Below are 19,924 nucleotides of genomic sequence, written 5' to 3' on the forward strand. Positions count from 1 at the left end.
ATACTTACAATTGTGCTGAATTTCGCAGGTGTTTTTTGAATTCTACTTCGATTTTAGTCTTCTTTCCAATTTTAGTTGATATTTTGAAGAAGACGATCGTAATCTCGCCTGCATCTTAATCAGCTGCCCTTTGCAAGGTTCAAGCTTGAACAATTCCTTTTTTCTTTCACATTCACAGCCGAGTTGTTAGAAAACAGGTAGCACAATCATTATGTAAGTTATTTTTGGAGCACTTAGCACGAATTTACTCCCAGTTAACTGCAAATTAGGCAACCTCACTTACCGAATAAATAATAAATAAGTTAGCTCATCATTCCTTGAGGAGTAGCTTTAGCATTTCTAACAATCTCCTGCCGAAGGATGCACAAGGCCCAGTACGCACACTACGCAATTTTGATTCGTGATACAAAACCTCATTTTGATTGTTTATACAAATTGATGAGCTCTATTTTCTTGTTTGCCTAATCATCCTCGCTTATTTTAAGTTCCACTATTTGGCAACAACATGTCTCAACTTGTTTTCCAATGCAGTTTTTTGTCTACACAAAATGACCAAAGCAAGTAATTATCACTTTAATGAAGAAAACACCATTTTACAAAAGTATGACGGCTTGCTAGGTATGTCTCAACATTTCAGCCTGTCCTCCTTCCTTAGTCTTCCCTACTTGGTGATGAATGGTCAGTTCAATCGATACATGAGGGATGTATCCATTCTCTTCATCGTCAACAGTGTTGCGAATAACTTCAGACATCGAAAAGAGCCTTGGAGTGCTTTCGAAACTCCTGAACTTTGTCTAGGTGATTACGTCTTATCGCAAGTTCCCAACAACTTTTCCAGTACTTTCGATCTGAGCAATGATTTATTCAACTCGTTATAGAACGTACGAAACTTGAATGTCGATTTCGTGGTCTTGATAAATTGTTGAACAGTGGTAAATTCTTTGTAAGTCGACGGTCACCAAAATACTGTTCCAGTGAAATCTTTACTAAGATTTTGTAATTTCAAAATAGGCCTTTTTAACAAACACAAGTTAACTTGTTTACACTAGGCGGATATATATTGTAACTACGTTGAATGAGGGCCTAGTTTACCACCACCCTCATGCATGCAAGTACGCTCTCACTCCATGCCATTGTTGTCTATCATGTACTCCTGACCTTCATAGAAGATCTGGGTCAGCGCTGTGTGTGTGATTAAGCATACTTGGAGCTTAGTACTGCATGTAGTGTGGTACCGCTGGGGTAGTCCAGTACCCCTTATCATGAGCTCCCAGAACCCCAAATCGGCATGAACAGGCCTTGCAGAAGTGCCAGAAAATCAACTAAATCCATAGTTGACGTTGTAGTCTAGTGTAGTTACTTTTTCCGGAGGGTTCGTCAAACATTGCGATAGATGGCGAAGAATGACACTTCCACCAGTCCCATGCTACAATAAGATGGCATCCAAGCCCTACTAAGTGATTGTGAGCAAAGAGGCCCCGAAGGAGAAGTCTGCCGCCCCCTTGGCCCTCACCTCCCTCGCCCTCCACGAGATGACGGCAGTAATGCCGTACATTTAGATTTGTTTTACTCCAACCAGCTATATCAAAGCCTGTGTCCACCAGTGTGGAGGGGCAACGAGGCACGAATGAGGACGTGATGGAGGACTGCAGGAGCCTCAAGAGTTGGGTTCTGGAGAGAGCCAACTTGCTACCTGGCATAAAAGTCAAATCACTCTGGGTGAAAGGCATCTTTTGAAGGCTGCAATGGCAAATTCATGTTGATGGTGGGCTTTGATTCCCTGTACTGTAAAATATATACACTTTTCTATCTATTTCACAAAAGCTTCGTGCACTTTTCGCTTTTTTCCACAATCATTCTTGCGATAGTTTACTTTTATAGTAGTGCACCCTCATGTTTGTTTTTAAAATCTTTCTATCACAGTTTACGAACGAATATTCTCGCTATAGAAGGCATTTGAAGGCATAAATTGTATTATTTGAAACAGTTTTAGCTGATACTGGACCTAACGTGCCTAGATTGCCAGATTGTTGACTTGATTCAACCCTTTTACGACAGCTCTGCGATTCACTTCAATCTATAATCGCGGCTTGTGGAATTTTAGCTTCGATAAGTGCAGCGTCAAAATTGCTTGAAAGTAGTCGTACCAAAAGTGTGCATTGGTACCATAACCTGTTAAAGAATACCAACTGACGGCGAAAGGTTTTTTAACTGATTGGTTAAAAGGTAGATGATCCAGATCCTCAAACTTCATCATTGATTGCAAGACCATTCAATGCAAGACTTTGTTGGATTTAAACAGAAGATGCTTTTTTACAATGTACACCATGGTGATTATCCCAACTATCTATATCCCAAGAAGATTGAGTAAAATGTTCTAACTTGTCAAAGACTCGTCCACAGGCATTGTTAGGGTAAATATGCGTCAATCTTTCGACATGTGGATTTCACCGCCATCCTCCCACTTTCAGTTATTAAGCTGCGAAACGTCTGCTGCACCGGATGCATTAGGTGGGAACTTGTCCGCTTCATGATCAATTTAAAGTCAATTTTAAAATTACAAGTGCTTCTCTCTAGCCTTGCTGCAGAATGCTTGTAGAAGATGCAGAAGGCACCGTCTACAAAGGGATTAAACTACCTCATTCTGGTGATGAATCAGTCAGAATCGGCTCCCTCTTCTTGACTATCAGGACTCACATGTCGCCGCTAGCAAGATAATTGGAGATTAACGTAAGTGATGGGACCGTTGTTATACATAAACATCAACATCACATCCACATCATTGTGACAAAGAATGAACTTCACCGACTATCAGGTAGTCAATCACTTGTTCCCGAGCCTTGTATAAACATTCCGTATAATGACTTACATTGCCATGTTTGTCATATAACTGAACACAGCATTGCTTCATTGTCTGTTCAGAAATGACTCACTTCCTAACACACGATTCTAAGGCCGGTACCACTTGCTCCACACAAAGCAGTACCTTGATCACCTGAGCATGCACATGCGGTACAATACGACTCAATTCCTGACTAAAGACCAAATCATTTCTTGGCTGAGAACCACCGCCTCGACAAGATTAGCATAAAATTAAAAATTAAAAATTAAAATTAGCATAAAAAATGCTTAGGGAACAATCAGGTCCACCGGGATTTGTAAAAATGTCAAAGCACATTCCATTCTTTACTCCTATCAGATGAATAGTTTTTTGTTCACCTTAAAGTTGGACAAAATTTTATGGATTCAGTGTAACCACTCATTGTTGTTATTTTTTAAAAAATATTGTCTACTTATTTTATTTTAAGTAAAAGAAAAGATCCCTGCCTAGTCCCAAATTATCTTCAGCCTTTCAAAATTATAGAAAAAGAGGTTTTTCGTTTACTGAATATCTGTGCACCTTGACTGCCATAGATCTTGGCACCCGTTTTCCATTTTGTCGATGAACCACAGGAAGGGCAAATATAATGGTTGAAATGTCCACTTAAGAACGATCGCGCGTCATGCTGTGCTAGAGTTATGTAATGGAAAACATCGCATACAAGTTCTCACGTGCGATTAGCAGGTTTGAACACTTAAAAGGTTAGTGAATAGACCTCGGGGAATCAAAGTGTGTATTTAATGTAGCATATTTGATTTCTGCCATTCTTATATCGAATGTGTAGCTAAAGAGCTCTTGATACTCCATCTTGATAGGTGGATAAATGGAACCCCTTAAGACCTTGATTTATCATGGAGGAGCTCTACAGGTGTGACATCTTCTCTGCAACACTCGTACAGATTTGGCTTGACACAGGGTACATGCACACTGAACATGACATGATTGCTGCGATGGCAAATGCAGTTAATGGGTCATTGCCATTTTTATATCCATCTCGGTAGTAGCGACATATTTCACGGATAAAATTTTACTTGAAATCGCAAGCACTGAACATGGTTTTGTATTCAAAATTGAAATTTTGTTTTGAATCATTTCTGCTGAATGCTAGGTAGATTTCAAGTTGATATTCCTTTTGATTGACGAAACCACAAATTATAACCTACAAAAATTAGTGCTTTGGCAGGTACTTTCAAATTTGGTTGGAATATGCAACAGGAGACCGGTGCAACCAGTAAGGCTGTAAAAATGCGGTTTTGTTAATGCCCAGCAGAGCTTCAGAGTCGTCGAATAAAACTTGTTTACAGCCGCTTCCGAGATTAGTCTTGGAATGACCAATGGAAATGCGACTACAGTTTCATTTTCAAGTTTGATAGAGGACAATGGGACGTGTTAGATGGGACCCTTTTATTTAAGTGTGCAAAATAGTCACTTTTAAGCAGTGCCTTATCCTTATCATCCACTAAACAGCTACAAGCTGTTGCTAGTTCCTCCCAAAACACAAACAGCACTAGAAGTACTTATTACACCGTAGAGCCTGTATTTTGTTACTCTCCAGTTTCCTTCCTGATTTGAAGGTGTTGATAGTGAACCGGAGCAAAGCCAAATGCCTAACAAACAAGTACTTTCATTGAAATCGTCATCCAGTAGGCCTCACCACTGTTGCCTAAGACAATTTTTCACTCAAGGCCCTTATTTATAACATGCATTTCCCTAGAATGTCTTTTTCCAGAGCAAAATACTTTTTAAGCAGGATAGCCATCCCATTGTTGTGGAACATCATGGCAAGGCTTCACACTGGACACTGATATGATGCCTCTCCTGCGGCCGTAATAAGCCATACTAATGTGAAGGATTCATTACCAACGTAAGGAAGACCTTAAGGGTAATAAGCGTGGCCAGAGGGCTATGCCGCCGAGCAAAAGTACGATCTGTGAAGACTTAAGTGCCCATTAGGTAAACAAAACATCAAAACCAATGCAATATTTAGCTTTCCAAAAATGTAAGCAAATAAAATTGGTATCAAGAAGCATCTATGACATTTGTCATAATTATTTGGAATTAAGAATTACTAAATAGCTAAACTGTCGACAGGCGAAGGCTTTTGCATTGCACCATCAACCTTCCTCATCTCCCGGCGCATTCCACTCAGTTACGCGTTTATTACGCAGGTCTATTTTCCATTTAAAATGGAATTGAGGCAAGTGAAACTGCTATATATTTACTATCGGGTTACCACTAAAACCCATAATTTTCCGCTTTTCATGCGAAAAAGGCCCTTGCAACTTCTGGAGAAATATATGCACTTAATTCACCTTCTCCCACTTTCATTCCACCTTTCAATATTATTAAATGCATGTCTCTTGCGATTCTATTCCAGCACCTCTGCTTTACGAATAAATTTCACCTCGGTTTTGAAAATGAATCAGAAGGCTTTCTTGACGCATGCTAGTCGGCATTAGAAGATGAGGTATGCGGTAGCAGAAGACTTGACTGTAGTAGTGATGAGCTACTCAATTGTAGACGAGGGGATCATCAACTGGGGGAAGACGCTGTTCTTAATAAAAGACGGAATAAGGCACCGCACTTACTAAAAATAAGTGGGAAGTGTTTAACATTATGGGTGAAGGGAGAGTTAGTTGTGGTTTGATTTACATCATCTGGAGGTGGGGCGGTTTCGTAATGGTGTTTCATGTCAAGTGTACGCAGAATTGGCACTCTGAAGCAGACGAAACGCATTTCTGATTGCATTTATGCAAGATCACAAAAGGTTCGGCTCGAGGGTACTGGACCTGGGTAGGCAAAAATACATTGCCCACATGACAACGCAAAGTCGGTGCCTCGAAGAAGGTCATTCTGAGCAATCGTCTAGAGAACAAGTTAATTGCTTTGCTATCAAAGAGGTGAAACATTTGCCACATCACTGTCTGATGCCTCATCAAACGTGTTTTTCGTCCAATATCAGATCAGTTTAATGCCGCTTTACTTCGACCATGCGTCAGAAGATTTGGGCCATTTAGTCAGTCCGAAGGATCCGTCAAGTCCTTGTGTCGTTGAAATGACAAAAGTTTTATTTACTGAAAACTCTAGCCCCAGTTACATTCCTGCATTGCTTACTTGGGACGCATGGGCACCGGAACCTCCATGATGCACACTATGACCCAACTTTGAAATCGATTGTGCCATAAGCAGCACAGAGACTCTCAAAGTTCACCATCGAACGTGTTTACAAACCTCACGTCAATGAACCCTGACCTGAGTCAGTGGGCCTCAAAGCCAATAGTAACCGAGGTCGTACTGTCACAGGTCAGACGGTGGAAAACGATACCCCGTTCAACAACCCTTCCAGTCATGATGTGTGATGGTTTTGCCTTTCCTTGTACTTCATCAAAGTGCCGTCATTTTCGTGTTGATGAGGTTATTTTCATATTCTCCTCGATTTTTCGATTGATAGTATATTGAAGGAGTCGACAACAAAGTCCAGTTCAAACATTGTAGACAAAGCTACCCATGGTCTGGATGCAGAACTCTCATACGCACCAGATTTGTCTGCCAAAACACATTCATTATTGATGCCACCAGTTTCAGATAACTCCTTCAGCATTTTCTCCATCTACTTTACAGCACAACTCCACAAATCGTCAGGTACACAACCAGAGCAGAAGTGCAATGAAAGTATGCATGCAGAAGAGGATCCTATTCTACCATCCACATATTCCTTCGTCTCATTGCTTACGCTTTCAGTAAATCGAGCCACTGTGTCACAACAACGCGACACCTTCCCAGCGACTTCTAGTCTCTCACGGTCTCCTGACCTTAACTACGATTTGTCACCACTGCCTAAAACAAGTTTTACAGAACTGCCTGGATGCCTTGGCTTTCACCACTCATTTCTATTTTCTTCACACGACACGTCCACATGGAAGTGTGAGTGCTCCAATCAATGTAGATGCCGTCCCGGCTACTCCTGCAGTCAGTGCCGCGAATGACACCGCCAAGGAGGATAAAAACAGACCTAGTTATTCTGCAACCTCTACCGCTGACATGGTGATGAACTGGGAAGCAATTGCCTTTTCAAAGTTTCCTAGACATTTATTTTCTGGGGTCATGCTATTCTCAATAATTTTGCAATCGAAATGCTCCTACATTTGCCACCAACACACGAGTGACTGAAATTTTGGCCATTATTGGAGGGTCAAATTGCCATCTCTAAAAATTCAACCCTCTGTCGCAATAGCAAAGCGTGCCGCCCACAATTAAAGCGGATGGTCTCCACTTTATTCACGCAGGCTATAAACGCCATAAAACCCACCGTTCACTTTAACTTTTCCATTGTTCGTTCATCCGTCTGACTCTCTGTTTGACCGGCTGAGCTACTGTTTAGCTGACTGATACGTGATAAAAAAGACTGGCCCTATTTTTGTGTGGTATTCTGCAGATGGATTTGTTCCCTCTAGACGAGTGCACTGCTTAAGACCAGCCAGCAATTAGGGATGAAGTCTTCGTTTCGTTTCGAGTGGTCAGAGTCGAAAAGTTGGTGACGATTCCATTTACATTTCAAAGGGTAGATGTATCGAGCAGCAATTCATAAAGACCAGTTCAGTCGCTGTCATCAATAATGGATCATCGACACCGCTGTAGACATACGTTGAACTCAACAAATAGTTATGGGCAAAATATAAAAAATAGTTATGCTGGAAATCGTTTCTTTAATGATAAACAAGTGGTACGTAAACAGTCAGTTGTAAAGGCATACAGACATTTTAAACACCCTAACTGAAAAATCGCGATTGACACACTAAGCCAAATAGAATGCTCCTTGTAAACTTACAGCAGAGGTATAAAAGGATGAAATAAATTCATACCATCAAATTTTGGGATCGCCGTAATCGACCAATGAGATAGAAGACAGAAGAGAACAGCAAAAGTGATTAGGTGGCAAATTCCAGCCAGATAATTCACACACTAATAGATTTTACAACTTTATTCACATAAAGGGTTAAAGCTCCTTACTTTATCAACTTTTATTTAAGCATACAAAATTGACGATGGAATAATGATTCCGCTCTGCTTTAGGATCGAGGAATAGTGGATAGGGTACAGGGGTGGGTTGAGGCAAGGCCACCATGAGCAAAAGAGAGGCGAGAAATGTGTAGGTGGCAGAAAGAGGTAGTGGATGCTTTTGAGAGAAATCGGAGTCCTAGTCCTCATCATCCGGGAGATTTTGCTGTAGTGTCAAGAATAGTTTGTTCAATGCCTCAATTAACAAAGCTTCCAGTGACCTCCGACTGTTGTCTTCTGAAGAAGGCGGTTCTGTTTCTGTCTCCGTCCCAATCTAAAAAAAGCAGCACAGACCACTTCTAGATGCTTGACGCTCCTATTTCTAAGTTTGACTGCTGTCCAACTACGTTCGGTAAAAAATCAAGTTGAAACTGTATCTGCAAGCATTAACAGTAGTGGTGATGCACCGACCCTTGGTGCCACAAAATCAACTATTATAATACATAATTATAAGTATACCGACTCAACTTCTTGATTTGTTTGGTTCAAACTATGGTTTGGAGGTGAACTATACAGAAATTCCTGACGACGACCTCAACAGCTGCAACAAGACTTTCTGTTATCTTCCAAATCACGACTCATTTAAAAGCCACATGAAGCTCACTCATGAAATGCCTTAGCTCATTTCCAGCCATTTTACCTTCCAGAAAGGCTTTTTTTTGAATTCCCGAAGCAAAAGCGGCCGCTACGTATTGCAATTACTGAAACAGACAAGCGGAAATGCTAAAGAGTGAAGTATTTGTCGCGAAGACGATGTGTATTTGGCTAAGGAATGCATAAGATAGAAGTATCACTTATAAAGTTCTGCTACTGGCACATAAAAAGGAGTTGATTATATGTAGAAGTTGTGTCCTGTGCTCCGGAACCCCATGTCTTCCACTCAAAGACTTACTTAAAAACACACAAATCCTCATAATCATCCACCCACCCTTCGTTAAGAACTTCTTATATCCTCAAGCAATGCATTTTTTTAAAGTAAACTACTTTGTCTGCGACGCAACACATGCGTGCAAAAACAAGCATAAAACGCTTAAGGGAAAAAAATAATACCTGCCTTCATTCGGTGTAATGTAAATCGTCTGTGCGGCCGAAATTGCATGCTGGTCCCAAATGCGGAACAATGCAAAAACAGCCATTTCTTAACATTAATTGTTTAGCTAATCAGCTGCTCATTTGGTCAGGCAAACATGGAGACAGAAAGACCTGATAGTTGCGGTGACAACAAGCAGTTTGAAGCGAATGGTGCGGTTTGTGTCGTGAAGTGTAGATTACTTACTTCCATTGGAAGACTTCCGAGTATGTTGCCCCTCATCCGTTGATGCATGACCTGCAGCGACCACTTTGCCAAGACTACTCTACCACCGATGCTTCCTCACAGTTGATGTAGGACTTAACCCTAATCGGTGGTTGTAATGAAGGAGAGGGTGTCTTCCTCAAGGTGACGATGCATCATTGACCGTTGAGTGATCCATCACTGCTACATTAAAGCCTTTTGCTATTGCACACCTCACCTTCCCCTCACTTTGGTCAGTGTATGTTGTGAGGGGCTTTTAGTTGGAGTTGGCAAAGAGACAAACACAATCCGTGAGGCAGGTTTGCTTGAAAGGTCTCAAGTGTAACGGGTATTTAATGAGGATTTTAGGGTGGAAGGGTAATGTGGAATGCAAAATAGAGGTCATCACATCTGTTAAGTGGTATATATCATTGTCTAGAATATAAAATGAGCGATTGTAGAGAAAAATACCGTAAACTAAAGGGGCTTAGCGGCTACTTATGCTTCATTTTCCTTCTTCCCCTTTTAAAGGAAGGACATGCTCACGAAGCAAACACGTTGTAGACGATAATAAATCAAGGGAGAATAAAGGTGGATGATGTTTTGCAAGCTCAATGTATGCCAATTACTTTAAAATACCTTTCCGATTTCACTTCTTAAAATACTTTTTATTTGTATCGCTTAAAGGTGTTCGTGTGACCACCCATTTATTCATTTATAAATCTAATAAATTGTGACAAACAACTTTGTTTACTTGAAATTCCTGGCTGTAGTTGCATGCGTTTATGTTCTGAAAAAGGTGTATGAATGTGAAATTTTGGTATCTAGCTAAGCTTAGCGGACACCTTACTCTTAGAGCTAATACCTTTACTCTGTGACATTGTCTTCCAGCCACATTTGTTGCCTTTAAGGTCTTCTTAACGTTAATAATGAATCCTTTCAGCTGGCAGGGCTTAATGCGACTGCTGGAGAAACTCAGTCCACTACGACAACGCTTAATGTCTTTACCTAAGAAGACTTTATTTACAAGCCACTTCTTCACCTCCCATATTCCCACAAATGTCAAGAAGCGCACGGAGTGTAGCAACGAAACGCGTAGATGGTACGTTCCATGTCACAGTCCAAGTGAACACTCGACTGTCACGTGCCATCTACTTGTGACCCACGGGACTACGTAGAAAACCACGGCGCCGCGTGTATGTGACACTAACAGCTAGCATAATGCTTTGAACAAAAGTATTGCGAAAGAGGCACAGAATACTTCTGATTATTGTGTATTATCTCAAACAAAACCGCCTTCCATTTTTAGGCAAATTTATTGACCTCAATTCAAAGATGTTGGTTCAATGTTGTGTTGCACCCAACACTCACACGAAGAGCGAACTGGCAGAGATCACGACACAGGCCGAGACAATGCACATATTTGGCATTCCTGTAACATCATCGAGCACTCATTTTTCGTTTCATCAAACTAACTCCAAGGCTTCTCATTCACACTTTGTGATTGTGACTGTAACCGGTAGTTTAGTAGGCTCGGCGTTTGCAACAACGTTTAAACCCTTGCCAATATTTTTAGGCGTAATTGTTAAAAAAATGAATTCCTGTGCTCGTTGCACGTATTTTACTAACAAACTGCATTCATTGTGATTAGCTTTTTGCTACAGTATTCGAAGTGTAAGCAATGATTATGATGACCTCTCCATCCTAGACTCTACCCATAGTAAACGGAAAGAGCAGCGAAGTCCTAAAACAGCAATAGAGACATTGCCAATCAATTTTTTCTGCTTTTATAGTTTAACACAAAATGTTTTTTTTACAGATACCTCTAGGGCGTGGGAATTTGGTTAGGAACGCATTGAAATGTTAAATACTTTGGGTGAATGAACCCGCCCTACTTACTACACCGATTTACTATTGACCCTTGCTTAATGCCTGTTGAGAATCTCAAAATGTAAAAGTAAACTTAAAAGCGTTAGAGCACACTTTTTCATAGCGTGACAGCAACCTAAAGTGATGTTTGTGTTCAGTGAAGAATCAATGGCAGCTTGAGGATGAAAAGTGTGTGATTAAGCTAAGGCACCCATGGGGAACGATCGGTCTACACGCAAAAGCACATAAAATCTTTCAAGCGTGTCTCAATACCCTTTGTCAAAATAAAAAAGGAACAACAATTACATTTTTGTTAAATATACTAAAGCCTTTTAATAGAGTTTACTTTCACTTGTTTACCATTAATGCTAATGCAAAGAAACGTCCAGTAGGAGATCAGTTTTTTATTAACAAGTACATTTGTTCAAATCTTAATTGGCTTGACTGGTTTTCTGTCACAAAGCAATGTCCATTACTTGCATTTCAAAAGTGTCTTTTGACGACGCATTACGCGACTATTGGGTGAAACACAAAAATGACAAGAGACTCTGGTTGGAGGATGTCTACCACAATGTATCCTTCCATAGCACTTGCCATCGTGCTCAGAGTGTATGCGACCTGCGTCTAGCCAAATTCATGAATGCTGTATCAAAGGATGCCATACATGTAAAACTTGTCATTGGCAAATGAAAGGAATTGAAACTGAGTCTCCAACAGTTTTAGTTATTCATCTGACTAGAAGCGGTAACGAGTGCTCGTTAACTACTCATTTGATATAAGTAGGAGTCAACTGCATGCAATAGCTCGCATGCTCCCTTTGGTAGATTTCTAGTGTGCTGAATCAGATGCACAACCTACTTCCCACTCGAATTCATCCACTAACTCATTCGATATCTGCACTCGCTAAATGCACGTACGATCTTGTGTGATGATGTTCAGCACATAGGTGTTGCTCAACATGTGGTGCCACCATTCTTACGCGGCCAATTGACGCATCAATTGCCGTTCGTCTAGTTCATCGTCTAATTGCAAAACAAGCATCAATGACTAGAAAAGTCATGACGTCTGTTTATCCAGTAGCCCATTAGTAACATTTTCAAATGAATAGTGACACTGACTGATGACACTAAACCAACCTGCATAAATCAGAATTTAATGCGAACAAAGAAGATTTTCGGATTTGAAGAGTAGGGAAGAGAGAGTTCTCCTCTTGGTTTACTAGGTCTGGCGGTCTTAATTGTTTCCTTGCTCATTTCCTACTCACACAGTGGCGAGGCGAGAAGTGTTAATTTGTATTGGGTTAGGACTTTAATAAGAAATTCATGCACAGACAACGAGTTGGTCTGCAGTACTCCACACACACTTGTTCAGTCGATCGCGTTACTGCTCTGTGTGGATAAAGTGACTTTTGGCTTGGAAGCGTGTTATGGCATGTGAATACATCATTTGTGAACAGGTAATAAAGAAATACCATGTGTCCCATCACAAATCGGGGTAAGCAACCAATTTACATCGACAGAGGACTGGCTGACTAACTGCTTATTCTTCGTCATCTGTTGATGCGTGGCACACGGCATTTCACTACTACCAACGGTCTCATCCCCACGTTGATTTCCTTATACCATGTCGATGGTAACATGAAGGTCTCCAGAAATGAGACGAGAGAGTCCATCTTGATTGATCCATCGTCAGAACAAAGTAGTTCATGACAATTCTAGACTTTGCATTTTGCACCTTCTCCAACTGTTCAGCAGTGAGTTTAAGGAAAAGCCAGTGCAACTTGGAGGTTGCTGTTAACTTGGTCATCAGGCAGACAGGCTCAGATATAATACGTCGAGTGTGGCTGATATTTTGCGGCTTGGCAGTTGGTAGTAAGATGGATGTGGTGGAATGCACAAGGGAGAGTAACGTGTCGATGGAATGTCGCATATATTTGCCTAACTATGTAAGTAGACGATCGCATTGGAAAAGGGACTGCAATTTACTCTAGTGTAGTGTACTTCAATCAGCACGAGGTCGATTGGCATCTTGATAGTTGTAGAAATTAATATAATGTACGTTGTAGAGGCACAAGCATCAACTGTTTGGCTGCACAGTCCCAAACAAACCCTTACATCCTTTGAACTACTGCAGACCCAATCGTGTGCCACGAGACTTCACTGTGCTACAGCTCGACATGCCCAACAGTCCCAGAGCTGGCAGGGCAGTCACATAAGATTTGTCACCATAAATCGAGACAGCCCTATTTAATTCTACTGCATCCGCCTCTACCTACTGACGGAGATGTGGCAACTCCTCAGATCACTCCTTTTCGTGGAGATGGGCTACAGCACGCACAATGCCATCTCTATTATCCCAAATGTAACGACTATCTCCGTAGCTTGGTCTTTGCAGCAGCCACATTTGCCATTACTGAATTTCCATGTGCTAAATACATTCAAGAACAAAGCATTGGGATGGAGGCTTCCGTGTTTGGTGAAGTTCTGCACACTTGGCGATTGAATGCGTTGTATGTCACCATCCGCTGAAGGCTTTGCTTTTCTTATTTAATATTGCTTCCTTCCCTTTCTTTCCTCCTTCTTTCCAACCTCTCTCGATCAGCTTATCCCACTTTTCTTTCTCCTCTTATTGCTTCCAATCGTCTTCTCTCCAGTTCTTACTTGTATGCTTTGTACATTACATATTTATACTTATTCAATATTTGCGTGAACGCCATGATTACAAAACTTGATGTAAGGAGGTCAGAAGCGAAAGTTTCCCCATCCTTCTTCCCTATCCATTTGTCAATGCTTGGCAGATCACTGTGTTGGTTCTCGAGCTCATCCTCACTTCATGTGTCAAACCAGTTGTTCAAGCAATGCACACTTCAGTCAGGCGGATGCATGCGCTGAACTAATGTGGTTTGCAGTAACTCAATTCTCTACATAATTAAGTAAACCATTAAGGCAGTATCTCTGTTTGATCAAGGATATCTTTTACCCGAATACCCTCTTTCTCTCAGTTCCAGAACCCTGAGCTAGCGGTCTTTATTTTGCACGTGTGTCAGGGTAGTGCCTAAATTTGGACTAACTCGTCTCTGGAGGAAAGGGAGTGTTTTCCCAATGCTTTCCCATTAAACCAGATTATTAACACACACGATACATCTGATTGTGTTTATTTGCGCGGATTTTGCTTCACACCCCCTCCCCTCCATTCATTCATTCATTCATGCACATATTCATGCATTGTCTGGTCTAAAAGTAGGTAGCAATCACGTCTCTAGACACAGTCAGTCAGATTATTGCATTCTCCCTTTTCTGTCACCGTAAAATGCAAATGAAGTGGCATATATCGCCTGCTACCACACAGCCATTTGCTCTCCTGTCTTTCTAGTTGAACCGTTTGATAGCATCTTAAGTGCTTGTGGCTTTCGGCATTGGAGCTCGTGTATGGAATGTCACTTGTGCAATCTGCAAATCCACTACTTGCTGCTTGCTAGACTCATTTGTCACACACACATCTGTATGTGTGATTGGGTGTGTGCATGCATTAGAGCCAATGGAAGTGTCTTCTTCCACTGAATGAAGACTTGCAATCTGACGTGTTCTTGTCACTCACCCACATAGGCCGCAATAAGACTGCAAAATCAGGTAGTCCACAGCTCTTTTCAACAATATGCTGGCGTTAACACGAAGACGAACCAATTCGATACTTTTGGCCTAACGGATGACCTCGCCCAAGCCCTCATGAGGAATATGAAAGACCAAAATAACTTTGGAATGAATTTTATGTATGATAATACTAACGCAGCGGAGGTGAGTATTGCATCGAAACGATTTTCAACATTGTATCATCTGCCTACTTAGAAGTCGTTTTTGTCTCAGCGAAAGCAATAGAGGTGATGTTTTCACCATCATGTAGTATATTACTTCCCTTTTTCCTACTTAACTTACTTACATTTTATTTGCCAAGTAACTCTCGCTCAGCTACTTTCATCATCCCCTCAACTTTCATTTGGCATCTTGGTTACACCAGGCAACATTTTCCTACAATTTCCGTGACAAGGACGGAGCTGTCATGTTACATTGTCAAATCTCAGGACAGCCTTTGTACCACACCATCAAAGTCTAAAATTGCTCAAGTCTACGTACCAGACATCAAACCAACAAATGTGCGATTAGCAAAGTGATCTTTAAGATGAGTTTTGATTCCAATAAAACACTTCGATCATGTGCATGCAGGAGTGTCTTGCATTGACAGGGTCCTCTTTCTTATTGCTTTAGAGGCAAGAAAGTAGCTTTTCTGGTCCATATCATTTGGTTATTCCGGGAGAGATTTGAAGAACACTTTGTTGTTCTATGACTGTTTGACAGTCACGATGCCGACAAGATATGTGGATTCCTTAGTGAAGATGGGTGTCAAATGAGGACCGTGTGTGCATTCTCTAATTTCATTGGCACTTATCCTGTTCTTAACACGTATAATTACATTCAAGGCCATTGCTCATCTACAAGAGTGTGGCATTTTTAGAAGATGTTGCCAAGGGGTAAGGTGAAGGGATCTTTCTTTGCTCAACACATTCACTACCACCGACACTAGTATCACGTCTCGATTAGTCCATCTAGAACTGTTGTCACGAATATGTGACAAGTAGTTTACAGTACTTTCAAATCATTAGTTACACGAAATTGTGAGATGTAAACAGATTTGTGGGATTGTAAACAATAAAGCGGATGTAGAATGCTCTTGCTCTAAGGATAAATGGTGTATTTTGTGGTTTTTGCAAAGGAAGTGGAATCAGTTGAAATGTTAATGATAATTGGTGTTGCGTTGAAGCACAAGATAATCAGGCCTGTTGTGGTTGATGGTCTTGTCAAATTGATTCATGAGCCATAAATACTATGAATAGCCTCTCAAGCTTATAAATTTTGTCTATGTGTGCATTCGCTCTAAGTGTGATGGTTAAAGCAGTCCTTGGTTTTGTTTAATCTCCCTTTATTTGCATTTGAAATACTACTTCACTAGTGTGTTTCAGGTTTTTTATTTATTTCAGAGTTTTCTTGTGTCAGCTGATTTCCAAGTAGTCGAAGTGCTCCTTCCAAACGAATGCGTTCCTTGGCAATGTAAATTACAGCATTATTAATGTCGTCAAATTCATATTTTACACTTCGATTAATAAATGCGTGTTGCATTAGATACTGCTATCTCTTTTGAGAAATTGCTTGGGCTTAATTAGATAAGACTTGCCTAATATGGCCGAAATGCCATCTCTGCTTCAGTTCACAGCGGTCATGGAGCAAGGAAAAATAAGGCGACCTCTACCGCCACTGCCATCGCAAAGGCCCGAGACTGGAGGTGGATATAAATGTGATATCATTCCATCTGAACCAAATTCAGTACCACCACTTCCTTCAACCCCATCCAATGGGTTATTCGTTTCCTCTGGCGACTGCGGCGGTAACACTTGTGGTCCCAATCCCACGACCAACAGAGGAAACGTCAGAAATGTGAGTCAAATGAATCCATTTAATGCGTTACTTAAAGGTGCATAAATCCTACTTTAATGGGTGAATTCATTCACCTCTCACTTTTCTCTTTGCAATCTTTAGTTGTAGAGACTAAGGAATGGTTAGTACGAAAGAAAAAGAAGTATCCTTCGACTGGTGTTAATCAAATTGAGGCATAGCAGTGAAGGAATCATTCATCGTCCCATAAGGCGATCCCTTTGCGTTCATCATGATGGCACATTCGTAGATTCGCCTTTACAGTGACTCACTGTAAAGTAGATCTGCTGTACAGGTGTGCTTGAATGCAACAAGAATGATTGTGATGTACAGATCATGATTGCCAACAAAGCTCCACGCGGTTTTCTTATCATTTGATGCATCAAGTCTGTCAGCTCAAGGCAGAGATTGACTCCTATTTTGGCACCTTTGCATGCTGCAGGAGAAAACAAACTGCTCAGCAGGTACTCCATTGACATGAAAAAGTGGTTGCCTACCAAGCATTTGCTTACATTTCTGAATTCGTATAATGGCTTGAGTTACTTTACGATGGCAGGATTGCAATCACGTCTCTAGACACAGTCAGTCAGATTATTGCATTCTCCCTTTTCTGTCACCGTAAAATGCAAATGAAGTGGCATATATCGCCTGCTACCACACAGCCATTTGCTCTCCTGTCTTTCTAGTTGAACCGTTTGATAGCATCTTAAGTGCTTGTGGCTTTCGGCATTGGAGCTCGTGTATGGAATGTCACTTGTGCAATCTGCAAATCCACTACTTGCTGCTTGCTAGACTCATTTGTCACACACACATCTGTATGTGTGATTGGGTGTGTGCATGCATTAGAGCCAATGGAAGTGTCTTCTTCCACTGAATGAAGACTTGCAATCTGACGTGTTCTTGTCACTCACCCACATAGGCCGCAATAAGACTGCAAAATCAGGTAGTCCACAGCTCTTTTCAACAATATGCTGGCGTTAACACGAAGACGAACCAATTCGATACTTTTGGCCTAACGGATGACCTCGCCCAAGCCCTCATGAGGAATATGAAAGACCAAAATAACTTTGGAATGAATTTTATGTATGATAATACTAACGCAGCGGAGGTGAGTATTGCATCGAAACGATTTTCAACATTGTATCATCTGCCTACTTAGAAGTCGTTTTTGTCTCAGCGAAAGCAATAGAGGTGATGTTTTCACCATCATGTAGTATATTACTTCCCTTTTTCCTACTTAACTTACTTACATTTTATTTGCCAAGTAACTCTCGCTCAGCTACTTTCATCATCCCCTCAACTTTCATTTGGCATCTTGGTTACACCAGGCAACATTTTCCTACAATTTCCGTGACAAGGACGGAGCTGTCATGTTACATTGTCAAATCTCAGGACAGCCTTTGTACCACACCATCAAAGTCTAAAATTGCTCAAGTCTACGTACCAGACATCAAACCAACAAATGTGCGATTAGCAAAGTGATCTTTAAGATGAGTTTTGATTCCAATAAAACACTTCGATCATGTGCATGCAGGAGTGTCTTGCATTGACAGGGTCCTCTTTCTTATTGCTTTAGAGGCAAGAAAGTAGCTTTTCTGGTCCATATCATTTGGTTATTCCGGGAGAGATTTGAAGAACACTTTGTTGTTCTATGACTGTTTGACAGTCACGATGCCGACAAGATATGTGGATTCCTTAGTGAAGATGGGTGTCAAATGAGGACCGTGTGTGCATTCTCTAATTTCATTGGCACTTATCCTGTTCTTAACACGTATAATTACATTCAAGGCCATTGCTCATCTACAAGAGTGTGGCATTTTTAGAAGATGTTGCCAAGGGGTAAGGTGAAGGGATCTTTCTTTGCTCAACACATTCACTACCACCGACACTAGTATCACGTCTCGATTAGTCCATCTAGAACTGTTGTCACGAATATGTGACAAGTAGTTTACAGTACTTTCAAATCATTAGTTACACGAAATTGTGAGATGTAAACAGATTTGTGGGATTGTAAACAATAAAGCGGATGTAGAATGCTCTTGCTCTAAGGATAAATGGTGTATTTTGTGGTTTTTGCAAAGGAAGTGGAATCAGTTGAAATGTTAATGATAATTGGTGTTGCGTTGAAGCACAAGATAATCAGGCCTGTTGTGGTTGATGGTCTTGTCAAATTGATTCATGAGCCATAAATACTATGAATAGCCTCTCAAGCTTATAAATTTTGTCTATGTGTGCATTCGCTCTAAGTGTGATGGTTAAAGCAGTCCTTGGTTTTGTTTAATCTCCCTTTATTTGCATTTGAAATACTACTTCACTAGTGTGTTTCAGGTTTTTTATTTATTTCAGAGTTTTCTTGTGTCAGCTGATTTCCAAGTAGTCGAAGTGCTCCTTCCAAACGAATGCGTTCCTTGGCAATGTAAATTACAGCATTATTAATGTCGTCAAATTCATATTTTACACTTCGATTAATAAATGCGTGTTGCATTAGATACTGCTATCTCTTTTGAGAAATTGCTTGGGCTTAATTAGATAAGACTTGCCTAATATGGCCGAAATGCCATCTCTGCTTCAGTTCACAGCGGTCATGGAGCAAGGAAAAATAAGGCGACCTCTACCGCCACTGCCATCGCAAAGGCCCGAGACTGGAGGTGGATATAAATGTGATATCATTCCATCTGAACCAAATTCAGTACCACCACTTCCTTCAACCCCATCCAATGGGTTATTCGTTTCCTCTGGCGACTGCGGCGGTAACACTTGTGGTCCCAATCCCACGACCAACAGAGGAAACGTCAGAAATGTGAGTCAAATGAATCCATTTAATGCGTTACTTAAAGGTGCATAAATCCTACTTTAATGGGTGAATTCATTCACCTCTCACTTTTCTCTTTGCAATCTTTAGTTGTAGAGACTAAGGAATGGTTAGTACGAAAGAAAAAGAAGTATCCTTCGACTGGTGTTAATCAAATTGAGGCATAGCAGTGAAGGAATCATTCATCGTCCCATAAGGCGATCCCTTTGCGTTCATCATGATGGCACATTCGTAGATTCGCCTTTACAGTGACTCACTGTAAAGTAGATCTGCTGTACAGGTGTGCTTGAATGCAACAAGAATGATTGTGATGTACAGATCATGATTGCCAACAAAGCTCCACGCGGTTTTCTTATCATTTGATGCATCAAGTCTGTCAGCTCAAGGCAGAGATTGACTCCTATTTTGGCACCTTTGCATGCTGCAGGAGAAAACAAACTGCTCAGCAGGTACTCCATTGACATGAAAAAGTGGTTGCCTACCAAGCATTTGCTTACATTTCTGAATTCGTATAATGGCTTGAGTTACTTTACGATGGCAGGATTGCA

General features: G+C 40.9%; 2 protein-coding genes across 2 annotated transcripts; both read left to right on the top strand. All coding sequences in view use genetic code 11, as the record gives it.

Moving 5' to 3' along the window:
- Positions 1 to 548: 548 nt before the first annotated feature.
- On the top strand, positions 549 to 4,957 carry EGR_09527 (hypothetical protein; the record flags this gene model as incomplete). The annotated part of the gene is made up of 6 exons (XM_024498776.1): positions 549 to 618; positions 879 to 943; positions 1,825 to 1,880; positions 3,309 to 3,372; positions 3,990 to 4,112; positions 4,835 to 4,957. 6 exons carry the CDS (start codon positions 549 to 551, stop codon positions 4,955 to 4,957), a joined length of 501 nt encoding a protein of 166 aa, XP_024346828.1.
- A 1,272-nt stretch (positions 4,958 to 6,229) lies between these two features.
- Positions 6,230 to 16,746, top strand: EGR_09528 (hypothetical protein; the record flags this gene model as incomplete). Its single annotated transcript, XM_024498777.1, has 9 exons — positions 6,230 to 6,295; positions 6,343 to 6,621; positions 9,097 to 9,235; positions 10,864 to 11,055; positions 11,375 to 11,572; positions 13,683 to 13,813; positions 14,687 to 14,875; positions 15,739 to 15,868; positions 16,670 to 16,746. 9 exons carry the CDS (start codon positions 6,230 to 6,232, stop codon positions 16,744 to 16,746), a joined length of 1,401 nt encoding a protein of 466 aa, XP_024346829.1.
- Positions 16,747 to 19,924: the final 3,178 nt, after the last annotated feature.

The sequence above is a fragment of the Echinococcus granulosus genome (genome assembly GCF_000524195.1).
Source record: "Echinococcus granulosus chromosome Unknown EG_S00151, whole genome shotgun sequence".
NCBI lineage: Eukaryota > Metazoa > Platyhelminthes > Cestoda > Cyclophyllidea > Taeniidae > Echinococcus > Echinococcus granulosus.